The 23,237-nt window shown below is 42.3% G+C and overlaps 1 protein-coding gene across 1 annotated transcript; it reads left to right on the forward strand.

Moving 5' to 3' along the window:
• The first annotated feature begins 11,002 nt into the window (after positions 1–11,002).
• Positions 11,003–13,350, forward strand: KRCC1 (lysine rich coiled-coil 1). Its single transcript, XM_032685468.1, is given in 5 exon segments — positions 11,003–11,111; positions 11,114–11,168; positions 12,960–13,137; positions 13,139–13,274; positions 13,277–13,350. Coding segments are annotated over 5 exon segments (552 nt in total).
• The last annotated feature ends 9,887 nt before the right edge of the window (positions 13,351–23,237 follow it).

Consider the following 23,237-nt stretch of genomic DNA (forward strand, 5'->3'; position numbering starts at 1 on the left):
CGCTGCAAGGCCACGCTTATAAAAGGGCCAGCCTCCCCCCACCCCAGGCTGCATCGCTTCCCATAGGAGGGGAAGGGGGTGGGAGCAGGAGAGGCAGGAGCCGGAGATCCTCTCTCTGCACAATATCGCCGACCTACGCAGGGAAGGGACAGGGGTGGGATTTCTGCTTCATTAGGAAAACCCTCCGCGAAAATGACGTTTGAATTGTTTCTCCCACTCCCAAGAAGTTGTATATGTTACAACTCAGCTTAATTTATACTCTCCCATTGGAGAGAGAATGTATTCTCTTTGCAGGGTATTTTTAGCAACCACATGCTTCTGTCTCTCAGGAAGCAACAGCTGAGACAGTGGGATGGGCAGGGCTGGGATGCCTATTTCTGACCCCTGCACTGTCGTCTGGCTTTTTCTAGAAATCAAACAAAGCTGCTTTATTTTTACCCTCAAGGAGATGGACAGCATGTTTAGAGGCAGGGAGAACACTGAAACACGTGCCTGGAAATTCTCGGCATCCTGTCACCACCAGAGCTTGGAAGAGAGGATTCATTTCCCAAATGCCAGTGGTAACATGTACAGAGCCATAAGGAAGGAGCTGGAAGGGCAGCAGCAGTTCAGCATGGGCTGAGGGAACAAGCAGGACATCTCAGATACCCACACAGTTTTGAATGCACTAAAGACAGCACTGCCCCTGAGAGGTCTCCCTATCTCCAATACTTGGTTGTGGATGAGAACCTGAGCTACTTGAGTGGAAAAGAAGTCCACAACTCCTCAAAAACTCACAAACTCGTGAGCAGCCAGGCTCTGGCTTTACTCTCTGCCCCAGTGCAAGTTCAGGGAAACGAAAGGAAAGGCCTCCGCATGTAAGAGTGAACCTCTGTGGAAATTGAACCCAGCCCAGATTGCTGTTCAACATTCTTTTATCATTTAATAGCACTTCACAGGGCTGGTTCCTGCTAATCTCACCCTCCCACCCACAGGAAACCTGATGCTGTTTGCTCTCTAAGCACCGTGCTGATAACAATGATTGCAAACCTCTTCCCACACCTCTGTGCTGCACAGAAAAATCTGTCTGATTAACAGGGAAAGTGAGATGCAGAGAAATAAAGAGGGTGATTCCTGTGCATCCCGTGGCAGTAAAAGAAACACTTTACATTTCCAAGGCAGTGGAAATTATCACTGGGCTCCTCAAGACACAGAACTGCTCAGCATCTTCTGCTAAAAGATTCTGGCAACGTTCCTTGCCTGTGAATGAAGCCTGGTATCATACCCCAGCACAAACACCCTGTGTTATAGTCTGCCTGAGTGTACCAAGCACAAACAATATCAATCCACAGCTCCATAAATCCAGGGTGATCCAGCTGCTCATGTGATTATGAGCTATATCTTCCCCAAACAACCAGACACCTCCACTCCTCCTGAGGAGGGCCAGACCCGTCCCAGGGCCATCAGCACAAGCTGTTGTAGAAACACTGAGCAGTGCAGAAAAGTCACTGCAGGCAATTAAGCCTTACAAGCAATTACAATTTTAATTGCAATGCTCTACATGTGTGATAGGTGAAGTCAGGATGCTCTGGTCTCAGGGGTAATTCCCTTGGCTGTACATGTCTTTTGGAAACTGCCAGAAGTACTTTAGCACCTCAAAATTATGCTGATTTTTTTTCCCAAAACCACACAATCTGGAGTGTGGCTATATTGAACCCAGTCATTAATCACACTAAACACTGTTTCTGATTCCCAGATAACAAATAATACTGAATAGAATAGAACATAATAAGAGAACGAATAATACATTTACAACAACGAATCTACTTTTCTAGAGTAAATACTGGATAATGTGGGTTCCTTCTTTTTAAATATCTATTTGGAGGAGTGAACCTTCTTTGATCCCGTTGGAAATACATTGAATTTCAAAGTCAGCTGGAGAGAAACACCAGTTCTGGAGTGCTGAGCAAGGATGACCCTTCAACAGGAGATTATTATTCTATACTGTGGGTCTGTCTGAATTCTGGGCCGGAGAGGTGAGTGGCCCCGTCCTCCTAAGAGAAGAACTAACAGCACCCTCTGCTGCCCTCTAAATATTATCCAAAGCACAATTTTATCAAATTTAATCACAGCAGCTTTGGACTGTGGTGAGCAAAGGTCAGGCAAGTCATGAATTGGAAAGAAAAAAGGAAGAAAGAGGGGTAAAAATAAACCCATGCTAGGCAGATGTTCCTCAGACTCATCTCGTCACTGTAATTCAGCTTTAACTATTCTGTGTAAACACCTGCTGGGTGAAGGGGGGGCTGACCTGGATGAACCCCCTTTTGGGGGTGACAGCAGGGAAAACTGAGGGGAAATGAGTCTGCTTATTCTCCCAGGGGTGGGCACAATGGGGACTGAGGGGAATTTGGCCCTGAAGAGGAATGGATCAGGGGGGTGATGAACAGAGGGCCAGCTGATGGTTCAGCAGCAATTTGTGGGATTTGGGGGTGTTTTGGATGCTGGGGGGCAGAGAGGTGAGGGGGGAGGCTTGCAGTTACTAATAGTCATTAGGCAGGTATTAGACAGTCCCTAGTATTTACTAGGCAGTTACAAGGCAGTTACTAGCAGTTGTTACATAGAAATTAGGCAGCTGCAAAGCCATTACTAGTAGTTGCTAGGCAGACTCTAAGACATTACTAGTGGTTACCACACAGTTAATGCAACATTAGTAGACTCTTACTAATAGTTGTTGAGAGACTTTTATTGTTGCTATTGAGCAGTTACTAGGGAGTTACTAGGCTCTTACTAGTAGTTACTGGGCAGTTATTAGACAGGTACTGATAGTTCTGAGGCAGCCACTATACTAGCAGTTCTGAGGCAATTAAGAGGCAGGTACTAGTAGTTGTGAGGCAGACACGAGGCTGATGCTGACAGTTACTAGAAGCTAATGGGCGGTTCTGAGGCAGTTGCCAGGAGTTAGTAGCAGTCACTAGCAGTCACTATACAGTTTCTAGCAGTCACTATACAGTTACTGGGAGTCACTATACATTTACTAGGAGTCGCTAGGCAGTTAGTAGTCACTATACAGTCATTAGCAGTCACTATACAGTTACTGGCAGTCACTATACAGTCACTAGTAGTCACTGTACAGTCACTATACAGTTCCTAGTGGTCACTATACAGTCACTAGTAGTCAGTATACAGTCACTATATAGTTCCTAGTGGTTACTGTACAGTCACTAGCAGTCACCGTACAGTGACTAGCAATCACTATATAGTCTCTACCAGTCACTGGCACTCACTGTCTGTCACTAGTAGTCACTACCAGTCACTATACACTCATAGCAGTCACTATGCCTTCCTAGTAGTCACCATACAGTTCCTAGCAGTCACTAGCAGTCACTATACAGTCACTAGCAATCAGTATATAGTTACTGGCAGTCAGTATATAGTGACCACTGGCCCCTGACAGCTGGAAGGCCACGGGTCCTGATAGGGAGATCTGGCTGGGGCATCGAGGTAGGGACCAACAGGGCCAGCTGGGGGTCATGGCAGCTCTGGGCGCTATAGGCAGCCCAGGGGGGCAGTGAGGGGGTATCTGGCCCACAGGAGGAGCTGGTGGCTGGGCCACGTTAAGAGCTCTGGGCTCTGAAGGGGGACTGGCTCCTGTTCCTCACCATGGCCAGAGCGGGGCTGTGGCGGAGGAGGAGGAGGAGTGGGGTGGGGAGGCTGCCACCAGAGTCCTGACTGCGTTGCACGTGGAAGCAGCAGGCAGGGTTGTCAGCAATAAAAGCAGCGTTGCATTTTATTCTTCAGTGCAAAGAGGTCTTGCTCTGTTGTCATAAACTCCTCTCGCGCTTATGGGACAGTAAAATGACAAACAGGTTCCTTTTCTACATGTATGATGTAGAGCTCTGTAGCTGCATCTTAAGGCTGTGGCTCAGAAGCTATGAGAGCTTCCTACATCCTCTCCTTCCCAGGCAGTCTCTCTTGGACATTATCCTGCTGAAATCTAGCAAATAGCACCCCAAAAAAACCCAACTAAGATATCCAAGACCAGGTTGGATGGGGCTCTGAGCAACCTGTTATACTGGAAGGTGCCCCTGTCCATGGCCAGGGGTTGGAACTGGATGATCTTCAAGGTCCCCTTCTGACCCAAATCATCCTGTGATTCTGTGGTTCCAGGAATACGAAGTCATTTAAAATACTGCAAGTATTTTGTAATACTTGCACACGTAAAGGCTTTGATCAGTGGTTTATAAGCATTGACTGATTAGCTGTATAATGAAAATCAAGTCAAAACCTAAAAAAACCACACACAAATGCATATACATGGACTTTCTTTAAAACATGTGAAAATCCATTAACAGCAGCTTTTCCCATTGTCAGTTAAATTTAGTAGTACTGTTGGAACAGAAATAACTCCAGTGGAATTAATCATTCTCTTTAGAAAGCTGACAGCTATTTTAAGCAGTCAGCTTTCTGGAGGAAAATATGTATGCTCTTCAGAGGAATATACTTGGAGACAGTTGGAATACAGTCTTGCTATGTTTAGGCTTAAATTCTATTTTTCACACATATTTCTTAAACTGAATTGTCACGTTTCTGAATTCAAAAATGTGCTTTGGTGCATTAGCAACTTTAGAAGTACTTTGACCAAGAGATTTTAAGAGTCTGAAGGTTGCATTTCATAAATCCCCAGTGTTTAGAGGTGGCTCACACCCTTATTTTAATGCAGAGCTGGTACAGATTTTGTCATGAGCCAGATGCATCAAGGATTGCTGGTTGTGCTTGTAGTTCATACCTGTGCCAAACAGAGCTGTGGAACTGCATGTTATGAGTACATTCTGGTTTGATAGTCTGTGGGGGGAGGGTATCCTTCTTTAAAATGTAAAATCAGCAATAACTTTCAGCTTTGGAAAGACCCTATGGCACAACTCTTTATAATTTCATCGAACACATGCATGCTTCCCTTGGGGATTTTTGTATGTTTTAGTGTAATGGGTTTATTTTGACTCACTGGTAACAAGCTAAAAGCCCTTTGTACCTGTAAGAATATAGTTAATCTGTAGTTACAGCCATGCATCCTTTTTCAAGCCTCAGTAAATAGTTCTCCTATGTTAGAAATTAATGATTTTCCCCTCTCCCTCCTTGAACACATCTTCTTCACTTACTGGAGAGGAAAAAGAGTCATTTTTCTCACCCAGTATTCCACAAGCCCATCTTAAATTACACTGAGAGGAGGATGAGAAATAACATTGCACAAACTGCTCTCTTACAGTCATATTGGAGCATTTGTATACCAGAAGAGAGCTGGGTAGAAGGGCAAGTAACTTGACTTAACCTTCCTGAGAGAGTCTACAAAGTCAGGACTGGGAGGTGTATTTCTTACTGTGTTCTTGAGACACAAGGAGGGTTGAAGTTTCAAGAAGTAAGGTACAGCTGGATCAAACTGTGCTCGCAGAAATTGAAACAAAAAATCAAACACTTGTTTTCTGAAATCCTGAACTATTTATTGCAGTAAAAAAATATTTGATGCTTAAAAGAAATGCAGCTTTTTTTTCTGATAAAAGCAGAATAGCTGATTTCAGTCTGCTCCAGCTGTGACAGGCTGGCCCAGCTCTGGTGGGTGGGATAGGATGGAGGAAGCAGAGGTCAGTGGGATGTTTGGCAGAGACAAAGAAGTGGAAACAAGAGGGATTGGGCCAACAGGAAGAAAAATTAAGAGAATCAAGAAACTGTGTTGCAAGCATTGGAAACCTTAATTTTTTTGGTAGTGATTGGTATATTGCACTTCAGTCAATGTTTTAAAAGATTTCTTGTGTCCTGGCAGAGTTCAGAGCAGTGAAAGAGCAGGTAAAGTGTCTTTTTACTTGCTCATCCTGTGCAAAAGGGGGAACATTGTGTTCCACACCAATTGCAAGCTTCTGTTATGGGCCAGGGCAGATCACAGATATTTCTGGCCATCGAGGCTTTTAGCACTGTTTGATTTGGTTTGTGTCTCTGAGAAGGTTTGGGCAACACTCGGTTTAACCCTTATTTTAGTAGTGTGTAAAGGCTTAGCTATGTGTCTTAGTCAAAGATGAATATAAAAGCTTGTAGGTTAACTTGTTACAGTATTCTGTGGGGGAAAAAGTCTTAGAGTGACGAAACTAGTTAATGGAAACATGCAGTGCCAGCATTAATAGCACTGATTTCCAAACAGAATCTGTTTTGTAGTTTCACTGTGTTTACAATCCCATGAGCTTTGAAAACAAGCCAAAACAAAAATCATTCAAAAAAGATATTCAGAGAGTAAACTCACCGAGAAAATTAAAATTTAGCGCTACTATAGTATTGTTTCCTTGAAGAAGAGTCTTTCACTGAGCTGCAGATATCAGAATCTCTCTGGTTGAGCCTCCTTTCCTTGTGTAGGAATACAGTGCTGCAATACCACATTCCACTGTATTTGATAAGGGTTTTAAAGTCTGTTACCTTTGCCTGCCCTGTTGAAGTTCTGTGGATATCTGAGTGTATTTCTAAGTTTGCTTTCTGACTCCTCTTGTACACTGCTTGTACTTCCACAGCCAAAAAGGGACTGGATTTCAGTGCTGCTGTTTCAGAGAGCTGGTACTCTCGGATAACTGAGCGTGCAGGCTCCTGCCTCTCTTGCTTGCAGAATAAAACAAATTAAAGTGGTGCATGTGATGTAAATTAACCTGTTCTGCCCTGCAGCTGGGACAGGCTGGAGCGTGCACCTGGGTTATGGTGAGGCTGACAGGTGGTACCTGGTGAGGTGCTCTAACCCTTGTGTGGATGTACCTCGGAGACAGCTCTGGCAAAGGGCTCGTGAGATGAGAAAATATGTGAGTCAGTATTTGCTCTTGTGGAACTGCAGTCATTGGACCTGATTCATGTGTATCCATCTATTTCTCATTAAAATGCTGTGCTTGCCGTTGGCATTTTGAGGGCACAATTTGCCTGTGTCATTTTGTGGGTTTAGTACCTTGAACCTGAAACTTTATGCCTTTGCCTCAAGGGGTTTGTCTAGCCTAGACTTTTTCTTTGCTACATTGTTCTGTTTTCTGTGTTCCCTACCCTGAAGAATTGGAAGAGAAAAATTAATAATAGGCTAAAGCTGGGAGCATTTCCCCTTTAATGAAGTGGTAGAACATCCTGGGTCAAACAGACTTTCTTAAATTACCTGGTTTCTGATATTTTAATTAATGTTAGTATTTTTCCTACCACGTTTATACTGCCTCAAGGGAGTGCTTTTTTTCCCTGCCTTTCCTATGTGGCATGCCACAAAAATTCCTCTACAATTAACCCAAGTAAGAAAACAGATAACAAAGGTTTAAAGTTGGAAAGCTGTTCTCAAACTTCTCTCAATTAGTATAATATGCAAGTATAATAACATTAAAATGTCTTTAAGCTTCTCACATTAGAGTTGTAATGACGGTGCTGAATTGCTGTGCCAATGAGGAATACTTAAAAAAAAAAAAAGAAAAACAAAGAAAGCAAAGGAAAAAAAGCTGGATATGCTTCTAAGATCATAATGGAGAATAGAGAAGCAGTAAGCAAATCATTATCTTTCAATTCAGACACTAAGAATCTGATTTATTATTACTGGGCAACTTCTTGGGTTCCAAATTTCCAAAATTCCCCTCTGTTATTTTTATTTTTTTAATTTATTTGAAGTCTTTCAGCTTTTTGGTAAGAGAGCCTGAAGTTCTCATTGCCTTCTCAAAGCCCATATTTCAGTGTTTGAACATTAAAACAATGAAGTTGTTCTCTGTCTTCACCAATGTTATTCACTATTATCTCAGCTGCTTTTAATTTCACTTCGTCTGAATTATTAGTTGCTGTGTACTCTGAGCAAGTGAGAAAATTATACCAATAAATAGTAAGCTGGGTTTCAAGCATGCATTTATTGTTATGATCTATTCTGCTGTAATAACATTTTTTTTATTTATTGAGACATTTTTATAAGTCACATTGGAGATAAGAATGAGAAATCATTTTTATGAGTTAATGTAGGTGTGTTTCGGAAACTTTTCTTGCACCAATCTTTGTAAAGTTTGAGTGGGTTTTGGCAATTAGTAAATCTTCAGTGATTCATGGCTTGTCTTAGTGATGGAGGATTTGTAAGAGTGAGACCAATTCGCTAGAACATTGAATTTTAATCAAATTATTAACATACTTCTCATTCTCAAGCGTGGTATCATAAAAAATAAAATTATGAAGCAGAACTCCAAGTGCGGCTTGAGCAGAACATTGACTCAGAGGGAACAGTGATGCAGCAAATGCACCAACTGTATTTCTTCAAAGAAGAGTAGAATACTCTTCCCTAGGTGGGAAGGAGGCATCATGCCCTTCTCTGATACTTACTGCTTATTTCATACTCAAACAGCAAACTGTTGGTATCTGGAGTCACTTAAAAAAGCACCTGGGTTGAAACACCTGTTTTCTAATAAAACCAACTATTTCAAACAAACATTGTTCATACCTCAACTGAAAGCAAGTCATTTTAAAGTGATGCTGTTTATGCCAGTTCTGCTGTTTAGGATAATGTTGAAAGGTCCCATCAAAATTACATTCATAAGAGTTAAGTTTCAACTCTTCCCTTTACAGTAGGTAACTCGTTTCTCCCGTGGTACCTTCGCAGGATTCGGAGATGCACAGAAATGAAAACCAGCGCTTTCAAGCTTAAATGCCTAAATACAAATGTTCCTACGTGTGAGAATTTAGGTTTAAGGGTGTTGAACAAGTCTCGTCCCCTGTCTCTGTGCAGAGGCATAGGCCAGCTTTCCAGCCTTCTTCTCTCTCACCTCCTCTCACCTCCGTTTTCCTTCTCTCTTGAGGCTCCATAGTCTCTGCAGCGTGTCTGGAATTTTGGTAAAGCAGCCCTTTATTAAAATGCCCAAGTATCTTGGATGACTACTATAAATGACTAGAGTTGCAAATCTAACAAGGAATACACACTGTGTGTGTGTGTGTGTGTGTGTGTGTGTGCGTGTGTTCTGGCTTTTAGCATTTTATAGGCATTTTGACTGATAAAATCTTTTTGGAAGTGGTCGGGAAGGATCCTGCAGTGTCCCAGACCAAACTGGAGACCATTTACAAACTCACTGCCTGGCTGGGATTTTAAGTGAGAGACACATAATTTTATTCCTGAATTTGTCTCAATACAGTTTGTCAGAAGACCATACCTTGCCTGATATATATATATATTTATATTTGCCTAAAAATCCACTAACTATACAGAAATAAAAAGAAAAAGGCTGCACTTATTTGTGCATTTTTTCATGTGGTTTGAGGCTGAAGTTATACCAGCTCAGGGTTTTTAAAAGCGGTTACCCAGCACTTCTGAAGGTGCTGTGCTTCCAACCAACTTCAGTAGCAGCTGCTGTATCCATTTGTGGGTCAGAACATTCTGGCCTTGTTTGGGCTAAGAAAGGCAGCTGAGGTTGTGCTGTGCTATACTGGCAAAGCTGGAGCTGAACTCCAGTGCTGTTTGCTAAAGTAACAGCAGGGGAATGCCAAGAGCTGCATTAAAGCAGGTGACATTGCCACGCTCATGATGCTCCTCTGCCTTCCCCAGCCAAGTTACTGCTTGGGAACCCTGCCTGTTTCATATCATATGTGTTAATCATCATCTTGTGACCATGCAGAAAACCTGAGTAGAGCAAATCTTTAAGGTTCCAAAATCGAGGCAAATGTTGGAAACTCTGTGTCTTTGAAGATATTTCTCTCTTGGGGGAACCCAGTTATTCAGTTTAACAGAACTACATGTGTTAGACTGAGGTAGGAAATTATTGTACCTCTGCATTCATCACTGCTGACTCAGCTCTAGTGCATAACCTTATATTGACAAAGACTGAGCCCAAACAGAGGGACTACAGTGTTCAGAGGTGGGAAATGGACTTAAAGAGAAAGAGAAAAAACAAAGAAAAAAGAACTAACATGTGACAAATTTACAAAGAAGAAAGAATCTTAAGTCCTGTCAGCCTTTTCTTATTTTCTATTGAAGAATGAAAATGGCTCTTGTAATAACAAGGAAAAGTAATATTTAAAGCTGTCCCTAGAATATATTTCAGAGCAATTCATCACCTACTGCAAAATGCCATTGAGGACAAGGACACAGCAGGGTTCAGAATGGCTCCAGGATGCACAATAGATGTTATTTGGCCAACCAGACTTCTCCTCCCTACGATTCAATCTTTTCATGACAGTGGTCACCTAAGGAAAAAAGGTGAACAAAACCTCATTTTTAATTTCACATTATAATGCTTTTAGTTTTTGAGGTTCTAATGTTTTTAGGGGTTTTTTTTTGTAGTGTACCACTTAGTTGGGTTTTGTCAGCCAAGAAGGCTGTGAAGTTCAGTGCTAAGTCAAGGAAAATACACATAGAGTACTGTCCTTAACTCATATAAAGAAATCTCTCTTTGAAACAAATACATGTTTTCCAGTGAGAAGCTGTGCAGGTTGAAATAGAGTGAATAATGCCCATAATAGTAGCATTTCATAGGCAGTGTAACTAGTTTGTTTTTTAGTCGGGGTTTGGTTTGGTTTGGTGTTTTTTGTGGGAGTTTTTGGCTTTGGGGTTTTTTTCAATAGACAATATTGTTCCATCTATCTTTCTCTAGTAAGTTTCTCTAGTTACAGTTCAGTACACTTGAGCAAACTGGTGCAATTTTCTTCTGTAAATGCCTTTTCTGCTACAAACATTGGCCATTCATGTATTTTGGAGGACTTTCATCTAATGCCCAGAACTGCGTCCTTGGATTTTCTTGTGTGAATCAACTCAAATTACTGTGTCCCTCTTTCACTCCTCTGTTTGAAAGGGTTAAGCTGTGTGAATCAGTAACAGTATAATATTGAGTATTTCTGGATGACTTGTACTACAGAATGCAGAAGCTCTAAAGAACAAGCCACCCGGCCACTGTAGATCATGAAATTCATCTATTTTTAAATTCATAAGTTCTAGTGTGACAGTGCAGCAGAGACTCTGTCTATAGACACTGTTTGTGTCAGTGTCAGGACTCTTTCATGGGATGGGATCATGGTGTGCTTTGAGTTTTGCCCCTCTTTTGCAGGTCTCTCTAACCTACAGATTCCTCTTTTTTTTTCAGCCATTGAGGCTGGTTATTACTTGTGCCCAGTATGTAATGTCACACTTCCATAGAAATGTACCGGTCTCACATGAAAGGAAAGAAGCACTGGATTAAGTTAGTCAAAAAGTCTTTTGTTGCTATTCTTCTGTAGTTTGTACTTTCAGACTTTTTCATGAGCCCCATTGTCTGCTAAGTGACTTTAGCCAGTTCGTGGGGTTTTTTTTGGTTTTGGTTTGGGGTTGGGGTTTTTTTTGTTGTTTGGTTTACTGGTTTTAAGAGGCACTGCCCACTTAAACCTCATACTGTGACTGAGATTCAGTCCTAGAGTTCCCATAGTTATGTCTTCAATGACAACACCAGGAAAGGTCCTTAAACCTTTGCAGTTTTCCCACTTATTTTTCTCTCTGGGGGTAGCAGCACCCAGCACATCTTTAGTGCTCAGCCCAGAAGGAAATAGTCTGAACCTAAAGATTTCTATTGACAAGGCAAAGATGACCTTAATCCCAAAAAGTGCCAAGTCTGTATCAATTTTGTTGCTTTCATGATTCATCAGCTTGCATCTTACATTTGGCATAAGATATTTATGGGGTAGGTGATAGCTCTTGTACTTTCCCTTTTACCCAGGAGAGGGCTGCAAACCGTTGATTGCAGAATGGATTTGGTGGTGATTTCAGGCGTACTTCCCAGAGAGTGCTGTGCAAGAAGGCTAAACATCAAATTTGCCCACACGTTAAGCATTTTGATAAGACATTTTATAGAATTATTTAGGTTGGAAAAAACCTCTAAGATCAAGTCTGACCATTGAAAAATTTTAAGAGAATCCACAGTAATAATATAACCACAACAGACTGATGTAGAACTGATATGGTTTTAAATGTTTGTTTTGTGAACAGAATTAGAATTCCCCAAAACAGGAGTGCAGGAAACTTCTATGGGCCTATCTACAGTTTAACAAAATGAATGTATAAAGGTGATGAATTAAGGAAGAACAAGATACATTTAAGGGATGGGTCTTCGGAGCTGACCTTTCTACAGGGGATATCTTTGCCTTCTAAACACTTTATCTTTCAGCCTGAGGAAAGGAGAGTAGAATCAAAACTGACAGGGAGTTTTGACTTGGAAGCACATTTATCGCGTTTGGGTTTTTTTGCAATCCTGGTTGGTTGCTTCTGTTCTGTTTTGTTTCTGCTGTGGAGTCACACAGTTTGCCTGAAGTTACTGTACTGCAGCTGTTCAGTAGAATGAATCTCAAAGAAATTAGTAATTGTATTACTTGATAGTCAGTAGGTAATGTAATTGCTTCTTATCTGCAGCTAATTGGAGACCAGTTAATCAGAATGTTTTCTCAAAGAGTGGATTCTGTGCCCTATAACTGCAGCTTTACAGATATAATCATGTGTAACAGGGTCCGTGTAGTTACATGGAACAACACACCTGGAATGTGCTTTTTCCTAATTTTGGAAATACTACTTTTTTTTTTTTTTTTTAACTCAAGAGATGCTAAGCAAATTGGTCAGTATTAGTGACTAACTTTCCACCCAATTTATGCAGACAAACAGCACTTGTCAATCTCACAGAGAAGTCAAACACGTTGCTCCTTTTAAGATGAATTAACAGATTGTGTTGAAGTTCAGAAAAGGACAGACCTAGAGCCAAGAAGGGATTTAGGAAAAGAAAAAGAGGAAGAGTTTCCAGATAAAAACATTGAAGGAGGAAGTGACCTTGATGAGGCTGTACCTTCAAACTTGAGGTGTGAACAAGGAGAGCATTCCAGCCTTTTCTCAAAAAAACAGTCTCCTACAAATACCAGGAAAGAGATTGCCAAGCACTAGAAAAGACACCTAATTGTCTCTCTAAAAAGGGATACTGTAAAGAAGAGCAAATATCTGAGGTGGCCACCATCAGAGATAAGAGCTCCAGCCATTCAGAATCTAAAGGCAACTACAGACTTGCGCTTGCTGAAACTTCTACCAGCTCCTACAGAAACGAACAGGAATCTCAGATAAAACATTTCAAAGAAGAACACATCAGTGAAGAGCCAGAGTACAAAAAAGAAGCCACAAAGCAGGAAAGAAAGAAAAATAAGTGAAGGTGCAGATTGTGGAAAAGAAAACGAGACTAAAAAGAGAATTAAATTTAAGCTAGACTTGGTAAATGAAAAGAAGTCAAGAACTTCTAAAGGCAAAACACTTAAGGAGAACCCCCCAAAGAAAGCAAAAAGGATAATAAGAAGCCTCAGGCAAATATCAAAACAGAAGAGGAGCTACCCTGGGATGAGTCTATCTTTGAATATTGATAAAGGTTTTACTTAGCTTTAAGAAATTGATTCTGTTTGTAGACTCACTTCACTGGTTTGTACCATACCGTGACTACTTCTGTTTTAAGCAAAAGTTTTGTTCCAATCTGGAAGCAAGAAGAGGCCTTTCTGCAGAAATTTTTTAGCAGTAGGTTGGCAACACTTTTCAATCATCTTTCCTACACATGCAGCAGCCATTGCAGTAAGTGTGAAAGTGTGTGATATAGACTGGAATATTCCCTTCTGGAGTATACCACAGATATGGGTCAGTAGCTTACAGAGTACTAATAAAATTTCACCAAAATTCACAACTTCTTTCTAATATCAATGATGCCCAATGATCAACATTTCTGTTATTCTTCTGGGGAAATACATAAACACTACAGTGTTCCCAGACTTGTCGGATTTAAATGGAGAATGTAAAAGGCTTTTGATTCCAGATGTTATTTGCTGTTGGGGGTTTGTTTGTTTGGGTTTTTTTTTTGTTTATCTGGTTGTAAGTGGAAAATGAGTCCATTAAATGGACCAATTAAGTGGAAATGATTGTAAGATATCCATTGTCAGGTAGATTTTTTTTTCATGGCAATCCTGATTTTTAATTTCATTCAGGAATCACAGAGAAGGTGCAATATACAAAATGAATTATTAACATGAGGCTACATTCTGCTTCATTCCCTCAAAGTAATGTACAGGAGGAATGCTGGAATTAAGCTAGATTTGTGATTCAAACAATACCCTGAAAGATCCAGGCAGGGGGATGAAAGGAGAGCAGCCCTGCCAAGAAGGACTTAGTGCTAGGGGATGAGATGCTGAACATGAGCCAGCAATGTGCACTTGCAGCCCAGAAAGACAACTGTGTCCTGGGCTGCATCCAAAGCAGTGTGGGCAGAGGGTTAAGGGAGGTGATTCTGCCCCTCTGTTCTGCTCTGGTGAGACCTCACCTGCTGTGCTGCCTCCAGCTCTGGGATCCCCAACATCAGAAGGACATGGACCTGTTGGAACAAGTCCAGAGGAGGCCACAAAGACACTCAGAGGGCTGGAGCCCCTCTGCTCTGGAGTCAGGCTGAGAGAACTGGGGTTGTTCAGCCTGGAAAAGCCTCCAGGTGGACCTTTTAGCACCTTCCAGTACCCACAGGGACTACAAGACAGCTGGAGAGGGACTTCTGACAAGGTCATAGAGTGATAGGACAAGTGGCAATGGCTTTAAACAAGAGGGCAGATTTAGATTAGATATTAGGAAGAAATTATTCAGTGTGAGCGTGGTGAGACACTGGCAGAGGTTGCCCAGAGAAGCTGTGGGTGCCCCCAGTCTGAAAGTGTTCAAGGCCAGATTGAACAACCTGATCTACTGTAGGCAGTTGAACTAGATAATCTTTAAAATTCCCTTCCAACTCAAAGCATTCTATAATTCCATAATGGATTCAAGCTCCTGTGCTGCTCCCAGGACTCGAGGGTGAGACCTTCAATAAGCCATGGACACAGGAAACACATCAGTCTCTACAGGGCCTGTGGGCAGGCAGGCAAAGGCAAGAGAAAGAGGGGAATTGCTTTGTCAGCCTGCACTGTGCAGAGCTGGGGTTGTGAGAGGATCTGAAGCCTGTGTGATATTGTACTGAAAACTGCTGGACTGAGTAAATGCATTAAAGTTCTGAAAAGTGATAATTTAAAAGCAATTTCATGAGATCCTGTTTAGTGTCTCTCTTCTTGCCTTTAGGTTGCAAGAAAGCTCCTCTGAGCCTTGATGTGGGATCTGAAAGCCATCGAACTGTTTGTTTGCACCACTGTGACCGTGCTTTCCCCAGGGTTATTCTGTTTGTAGAGGCACCTGTGCTGAGCTGCTGCACTCAGTAAATCCTCCCAACTGAAACTTTCTGTTGTGGGCTGTTGTGGTGTGGGATGGAGTAGAGACCAGGCTCCTCAAAACCTTGAATTTTCTCTGATTTGTCTTAGATTTAGTTTTGTAATTATAAGAAGTAGGTTGAAAAAACCCTGAAAAATAATGTTATCTGCTTTTATTTATTTTTTTTTTAAGAATTTGTATTTTTTTGTGATTGATTAAAATTTTGGATTTAGATTTTCCCTGTTGCTGTTAAATTATACATCTGAGTAGTCAGCATCTGAGCTGTCAGGTAACTTAGTCCATCCTCTAGCAGACAAACTTAACAACTAAACAAAGCTTAGCAGGGACATGTAAGTGCCACTAACAGTTCATTGGATGGGAGCCCTGGGAACCTGAACCCTGAGATCCACGGGGATTCAGTTTTAAGTTCAAAGTATACACGGGGTTCTTATTCTGGTCACCTTTCCTAATCTCTCCTGGTCTTTGTTTGAGGCTGAAAATGCCTCTGCTTTCTTCAGTGGCTCTTGTTCCTCGCTAAGATCTGATCTTTCCAAGGACACTTTCCCTGGCTTTCCTTAGCTCTTGCTTGTCTGTCGAGGGAGTCTAAAGTCACAAGTTAATAACTGCTTTTCTCATTATTTATTTGTGCAGAGAGTGAGTTCAATCATAATTTACTTGCACCGACTGTTGGTGACAGTTGTGAGCTGTTGTAAGCTGCCAACTGCTGCCTGTACTATCCTGTGGTGTTACTGAGGAGGTTTTCAAGTGCTCTTTGCTATAAGAATAAGCTGGACCACACTCCAGCTTGTCTCACATTTAAGACAAATACTGACTCTCTCCTCTCCCAGGACACCAAGTTTTGCAAACTACACATTGTAAGATCTCTCTGGTATTTATGCCACTCTGTCACATAGGGCTGTGCAAATTTGGCCAGTGTCTTTCACAGTTATTAGTTGGGCACCCTTGCTCCATATGGTCCCATAGGCCATGTGGCCATAACAAAACTTAGACTAAGAAAAGTTTCCAGCAGACAAAAAGGCCACAAGGTAGTACTCTGCTTGTACACCATGAACATACTAATTCAAGGGAAATAAGTGCCAATTCACTTGCTTTTGAAATAGGAGTTGCACTTTTGGAAGTCAGGAGGAGGAGATTAACATCCCTGAAAATATGAAAAAAGCATGATTTGGCAGAACAAGGAAATGGTTTGGGTATGTTCAGTGATCATTCCCAAATCCGTACGTGAACTTCACACCCTCCTTGCTCACCCACTGGAAAGTGGCTGCACAAACTGTGCAGAATTAACTCTAAACAAAGCTTCTTGGTGACATGACAGATAAGGTCCCAAAAGAAATGTTCTTGTCACATTTCCCTTAAAAAATGAGTAATCTATGATGTAAATGCTGTAAATGAGACATAGCAGATTCTCACCTAGCAGAAATGACTTACAGCTCTAATTTAGGTAAGTGATAACCAGTTTTCTAAGGTGATAAATAATGGTTATTGTTCATGTGTTTCCTCATCTCCCTGTTCCTATTCTTTCACATTTGTACCAGCAGGTATCTATGTGCTAGACATTTTAAAGTACTAGGCAGAGAGATTGATTACTTTATTTACCCTTCACTTAAATACATCTTTTTTCACTTCTTAGAGACAAAGGAATCCACACTGTCTGTAATGAAGGCTAATTCTGTTCATCTCTTCCTCCCATTAAAGCTACCAAAGCATTACAATTCTGACTGGAGAAACAAATGGAGCCACAGATCTTTGTCACATCTGAGCAGAAAGCCTTGTAGATGTGCCTGGAGAACCCTCGGAGCCAACAGTGTCCTGTACAGGTACAAGGGTTCCTCTGTGAAGGCTCAACAGCACTAAATTTGATCTGTCTCCTTGTTTGGTAAACTTGTGTGCTGCTTGGCTTTGTGAAAGAACTGCTGTACAACAAAAAGGCAAGGTAGAACTGCGTACATGTAGCAGAGCACAAAAACAAGGTTAAAGCTGCTGTTTAAAACTGAGCTTGAATGAAGACTCTTGCATTTCAATTCTGTCTCTGTCCCTGGTTCATCAGGTCACCTGGGATCAAGTAACTATTTCTTCCAAGGCCTCTTGTTTCAGATACAAATGATGCAGAAGGGAATTCTGACAGTTTTTCCTGTCCATGCTGTGCCCCTGAAGCAGACTGCTACCGCTGTAAGCTTCCCTCCTTTCTCCTGGAGGTTACCATTCCTGGGACGTTCTTATGTCCCTGTGTTATCACTCACAAGCAAACAAATCAGCTCAAACTCCCCAGAGGGATAGCTGGCATCAGAGGGAGGTGAGATCACTTTTCTGAGGGAGCAGGAAAACCAGGAAATGCCTGAAAGCATTGGAATTGCTTGTTCAATGAACACAATGGAGCCCAGATACTCATCACTGAACACAGCTGTGACATTCACTGTCCTACGAAGAGTGACATGAATGTGTTAATCTGCAAAATAGTGTCACTTTTCTATAGTTGTTTCCCTTTTTATAACTTTTTATACTTCGGTTTCATGACAGGCTGCAGTATGTGAAAAATCTGTAGTGAGATCCTCGTGCAGGGTCTGCCTGAAAGAGGCCACAATTGAAACAGGACGTCTCTGAGTCATGTGAAGTGAGCAAAAAGTTGTTTCCACAGTGAAAAGTTCTCATCTGAAATCTTGTGAAGAAAGGGAGAACTTGAAGTCACCTGTTGTGCCCTGAACTCGGGCTGTGGTTTCAGAGGCACACGGGGAACATCAGCACCTGCCAAGTTGACCCCACTGTTGGCTGATGAGCCATGTCCTTGTCACATCCACCCTCCCAACTTGACCAAGTGTGTTTCTATAAAAACTGAGACATCCAACTAAAATCAGTGTACATCACCCAAATACAACACCTTGAGCTGCATCTCAAATGTACCATGTATCTGTGGCGTCAGATCACAGTGTAAAATGGTTGTTTGAGTGAGTTAGAGAACCATGACAGTTTAAATAAATTAAAGGTTTTTTTTCAGCACTGCCATCCCACAGCATGGAAGCTGACAGTGTTTTTAATTGTTGTGTTTATCTGCCAGGGCACCAAGATGAAAACACCAGGGTGAGGACTGAGGATCTGGATTCTCTTTCCAGCCTTTCCACAAGCTTCCCCTGTGATTTACAACTTGTCACGGATGCGATGCCAGATGAGCCCTTTCAGCTGTAGCTTTTTTAACCTTAACACGTTATAGCTGCTGGTTCTTCTGCACATCCACTGGTGGAAATGGCCTGAGGGAGGAGGTTAGAGCCCTGCCAGATCTGCTGGTGTCCCTCCAGCTGTACTTGTTTCCCATCCTGCTTCTGCTTTCAGAGGGAGGGATTGAGCAGCTAAGCACAGTATCTTTTTAACCCCAACCAGCTGTAGCAGTTCTTGATTATATCCTTAAACTGGTGATGAAACAGGTGTCACAAAAATGGGTCACAAAAAAAATAAATACATAGGATACTATAAATGAGTACAGTGCCATAAATCTTTCTGTGGGACAGCTTTGAAAAAGAGCAACAGTGTTCCTCATCTCTGTTTCAGAGCTCAGTTTACAGTTGAAAGCAGTTAAGTGCTATTTCAATCAGGGGTTTTTTTCTAGCAAAGCAAAGGTTTAGGCATTGATTCCTATTGAATTTAGGAAAATCCTCTTTTCATTTCAGAGAACTACAACAAACTGACTGTCCTGGGTGTGTGCTGCCAGTCAATCCTGCTCCAGCATGGAAGGGTGAGTGTGGGCATAAATCAAAATTTCCACAAATGAATGACATATCCACAAGTCCTGAACACCTGTGGGAGCCCACCTTGCACAATGTGCTGGGTACCACTTGTCTCACAGTTGGGCTTCATTGCAGAATTGATATTTAACAACACCTGGGAAAACCACAGACCTTTTCTTCTTGCACTGAAAGGTTCAAGTCCTTGCTGTTTCTCTACCTGAGATATGAAAGTCTAAAATAAAACCAGATTCTCAGTCGGGGAATTGTGAAAGAAGTGGTACATTTAATTTTTTCTCTCTGAAAAAAAACCAAAACTGAAAATGTTTTTGTGTAGGAGAGAGAAGGATTTAAAAGAAACCTCTAAAGTGAAGTAGGATTTCTTAGAATTAACAATGAAACTGTTCCCAGTAATGTTCTGAGCACTAACCTAACAGCTGAAATGAAGTTGTTTTTCCCAAAGCTCAGTGCTAAATGTTTCCAAACCATCTGCATTATAAATTCAAGTTCCACAGGCTGAACAACAGTTATTGATAATATCATGATGTGTGAGAAATATATTGACTTTGATACCTCTTGCTCACAGCTAGGCTTTTTCCATCAAAATGTTTCTTTTAGCACTGCATTACATCAGCTTCTCTTGATGCTATTTCTGAGCCACAGTGGCAAAACTTTTTGTAGTCAGCAGAAATTATGATTTCTATGTCAGTGACATGTCAGTGGCAAACATACAGGTTCTCCTCAGAGTGTTAATCAAAACTCTGAAGTCTGTACCCTTACACTGATTTGAATTCATGTGCAAATGAAGTCTGTGCCTCAAGAGCACGATGAGAGAAACCTGGGGGGGCTTTCAGCATAAGCTGGGTTCTTTCCTACCCCGTCTTCTGCCTTTTTGTAATCATAGATGTGGGTTGGAAGGGACTTTAAAGACCATCTAGTTCCAGCCCCCCTGCCATTGGCAGGGACACCTTCCACTAGACCAGGTTGCTCCAAATTCCATCCAACCTGGCCTTGAACACTTCCAGGCATGGAATATCCACAGCTTCTCTGGGCAACCTGGTCAAGTTCCTCACCACCCTCACAGTAAAGAATTTCTTCCTAAGATTTAATCTAAATCCACCCTCTTTCAGTGTGAAGCCATTCCCCGCTGTCCTATAACTCCATGCCCTTGTAAAAAGTCATTTTCCATCTCTCTTTTAGCCCCTTTAGGTGATGAAAGATGCTAGAAAGTCTCCTTGAAGCCTGCCCTTTTCTAGGCTGAATAACCCCAGCTCTCTCAGCCTGTCCCCATAGCAGAGGTGCTCCAGCCCTCTGAGCGTCTTCATGGCCTCCTCAGGACTTGCTCTAATAGGTCCATATACTTCTTATGTTGGGGCAATAGTCATCTCTCATGCTTAAAAGAAAGATAAAGCAAATCACTCTGCCTTGCTCAGCTTCACCCAGTAATGCTCTCTCTCTTGCTTTGCACTCCCAGTGTTGCTGCGACACCAGAAAATTTGTTGCGTCTCTGTTTGGACAAATGAGTCACTCAGGCAAAGTGGTGCATGACCAATGAACTGTTAAATTTCTCAGCCACTTGCCAGGTTTGGTTCTTTTGCCCACTTCTTGGTGTCAACAGAAGTTTTGGTGCTGCAGTTTCACACGAGTCCAGATGAGGAGACCAGGCTGGATGCACTCAGCTCATGTGGGTTCCTCTCAGGCAGCACCTGGGCTTGCCTTCAGTGACACCTGTGTGTGCACAGAGGTTCCTTTGCCCAGTAGCTCCTGTCAGTGGTGCTCATGATGCAGAGACCTCAGGGCCCCTTGGTAAGGCACCTGTACTGCATGTAGTGCTCAAATTTGAGTGCCCATCAGCAATTCCTTCACACATGAGCTCCTTCCCTGCTCCACGCTGTCATAGTCAGGGTGGAGGAGAATGCCTGGGAAGCTGATGTGAAATCAACACCATGATAGCAGAGCTGTATCCTGCAAAACAACATCAGATTTATATAAAGTCTGGATTTTGGGTGCTTCTGTGAATGGCACAATGGCATTGTTGACATTTGTGTCTGTTCAAACACTTACAAATCTGTGGTATTTTTTGTAAACTCCCAGGATTAGCCTCTTCCCTGCTAGGTTATTCTGTGTCACTCTCTGAGGGCCCCTGTTCTCACAGCCTAAGCAAGCAGACAGACTCATTTCCTTAGAAGTGCCCTTAAAATGAGAGGATTTTATGGAATGGTTTTGCTTTAAGAAAAGTCCCTCTCAAATCAGATGGAGAAGGTGATGCCAGCTGCTTTGCTGACTGCCTTCTGGTTTGTTTACAGCTCTTTTTATTCTTCTCTTTTTTTTTTTCCAGCTCAACAAATGCAGCAACCAAACCACATAGGTGCAGGGGTGCTGGGTGCTGACCCCAGCGCTGTGCCTGTGGTGAAGGTGTGGTGTCACCCAGACTGAGCAGAGCCAGCCCTCTGCCTGCGGTGCAGGGCAAACAGGGGGGCTCACCAGGCACGGGGTATGAGCACCAGTGCACTGCTTGCCTTTCATCTTCCCACTCTGTGCTCGAAACAGCGAGAAGCACCAGCTGGTGAAGGAAAGGGGGTAGAGACAACATGCTGGTGTCCATCTCTCCCTCCCCTGTGTGGTCTTACCCCCTATCCAACACTCTTTTTACAGCTGCGTCATCTTTCGTTATGATTTTACTGCTCTGTGTTAGCTCTGGCAAATCACTGGGTTAAGATCATCAATGAGGTTTCTGATCAAGCATGAAGGAAGTGAGGAAAGGCATACCACTGCTGTTGTGGTAAAGCTTTCTTGTTCATTGGTGGGTATCATGTTAAGGCAAATAAGCATTTATATTTTTCTTTTTCTTTTTTTAACAATGTTTTACAGATATTCTGATGCCATTTGCTCAAGCAAACATAGGCAAGCAGGCATCTTTGTAGCATTACTGCTAATGGAGAGCAAGGATAAGGCAAGGGTTTCTAAGGCAGATATTTCCCCCCATATATCTTCTAGCCTGCGCTGTTCCAAATAACCTCATGTCTTTCTGTTCCCTTTCCAAATACCTGTGACTTTCATCCACTGGTGAAGCTGCTGACAGCAGCTGGAGAAATGAGGGAATTTTGATTGCCTCCTTCCTGTAGAAGGCCTAATTCTTAATGACAGTCTTGTGTTAGCTTTGCTAAATTCAACAGTCGTGCTAATGACAGATAACTGTCAGAACTGGAAATTGTTTCTGTTGTGTTTTGTGTTTCAGGAAAATGACTGAACCCATAATAATTCCCTGTGCAGGACACAACTTCAGTCATTTCACCGCTCCTAAGAGTAAACTAACTCCCTGCTGAGTTATTCATGACCCTTCTGAGCATGGCTGATGTGTATCTGATCGCTTCCTGAGGCTGCTGTGAGGAATAAATCAAGCAACTCCCTTCATGCTGAGTGCTGGCACATCACAGAATTTCGTTGGGACTCTCTGAAACAGAGAAAAATCAACACAGGCCAGAATCTGTCCCACATCCCAAATGAGCTACCCAGGGTTATAGCTCTCAAACCAGCTCTCCTCCTTGTGCCTCTGAGCCCTGATGCTCTTCTTTATTCCTCCTCCTAAACCTCATTTCTTCCATCATGCCCACACATAATAAACCATGATCAGCCAGGATATAGTCCTCTGTGCTTACATTACTCTGTCCCTGGGGCTTTCTCACTCCTGAAGGACAATCTCGAGTGACAGGCATGCTCAACAAGCAAGAAAACTGGTTTTGAGGAAGGTGGAAAGCACCCAGTGGTGGAAGGGGATAAAAGTTAGAGGTGGGAAAGAGGGAAAAAAGAGGGGGAAAGAGCAGAAGAAGGAGAGCAATGGCCAAGCCTTGAGTCTGAAATCAAAGGTTTACACTGGAGAGTGACTTGGGTCAAAATGCTGATGATGGGTTTGAGGAGGCAGGACTGAAAGAGGAATCTGCCCACCTGGCCCTGCTCAAGGAGGTTGAAATGAACCTTGACAGTCTCCAGGGCTTCAGAGGCAGAACTCCTCAAAAAGTTCCAATCTCTACTGAATGTTTGTGTGAAAATGCAGTGCACATGTATAGGAAATCAAAGTATGAGCTTTTTCTGAGCATCATGCTCAAGTAAAAGCCTAAGCAGGGGAAAAACAGGAGCAAACTCCTTCTGCATTTGATTTGAGCCCATGTGGGATGTTTAGGTTCAGAGTAGCTGTTAGGTCATTACCCCATGCAGCCATGATCAGATATCTCCTTGTAGCCACTCACCTTTGCTTTGGAGGAGATGGAGACTCTCCATATCTGCTCAGATGGAGTAAGGACCTGCTGTGGCAC

This window comes from Chiroxiphia lanceolata, chromosome 4, assembly GCF_009829145.1.
Source record: "Chiroxiphia lanceolata isolate bChiLan1 chromosome 4, bChiLan1.pri, whole genome shotgun sequence".
Lineage (NCBI taxonomy): Eukaryota > Metazoa > Chordata > Aves > Passeriformes > Pipridae > Chiroxiphia > Chiroxiphia lanceolata.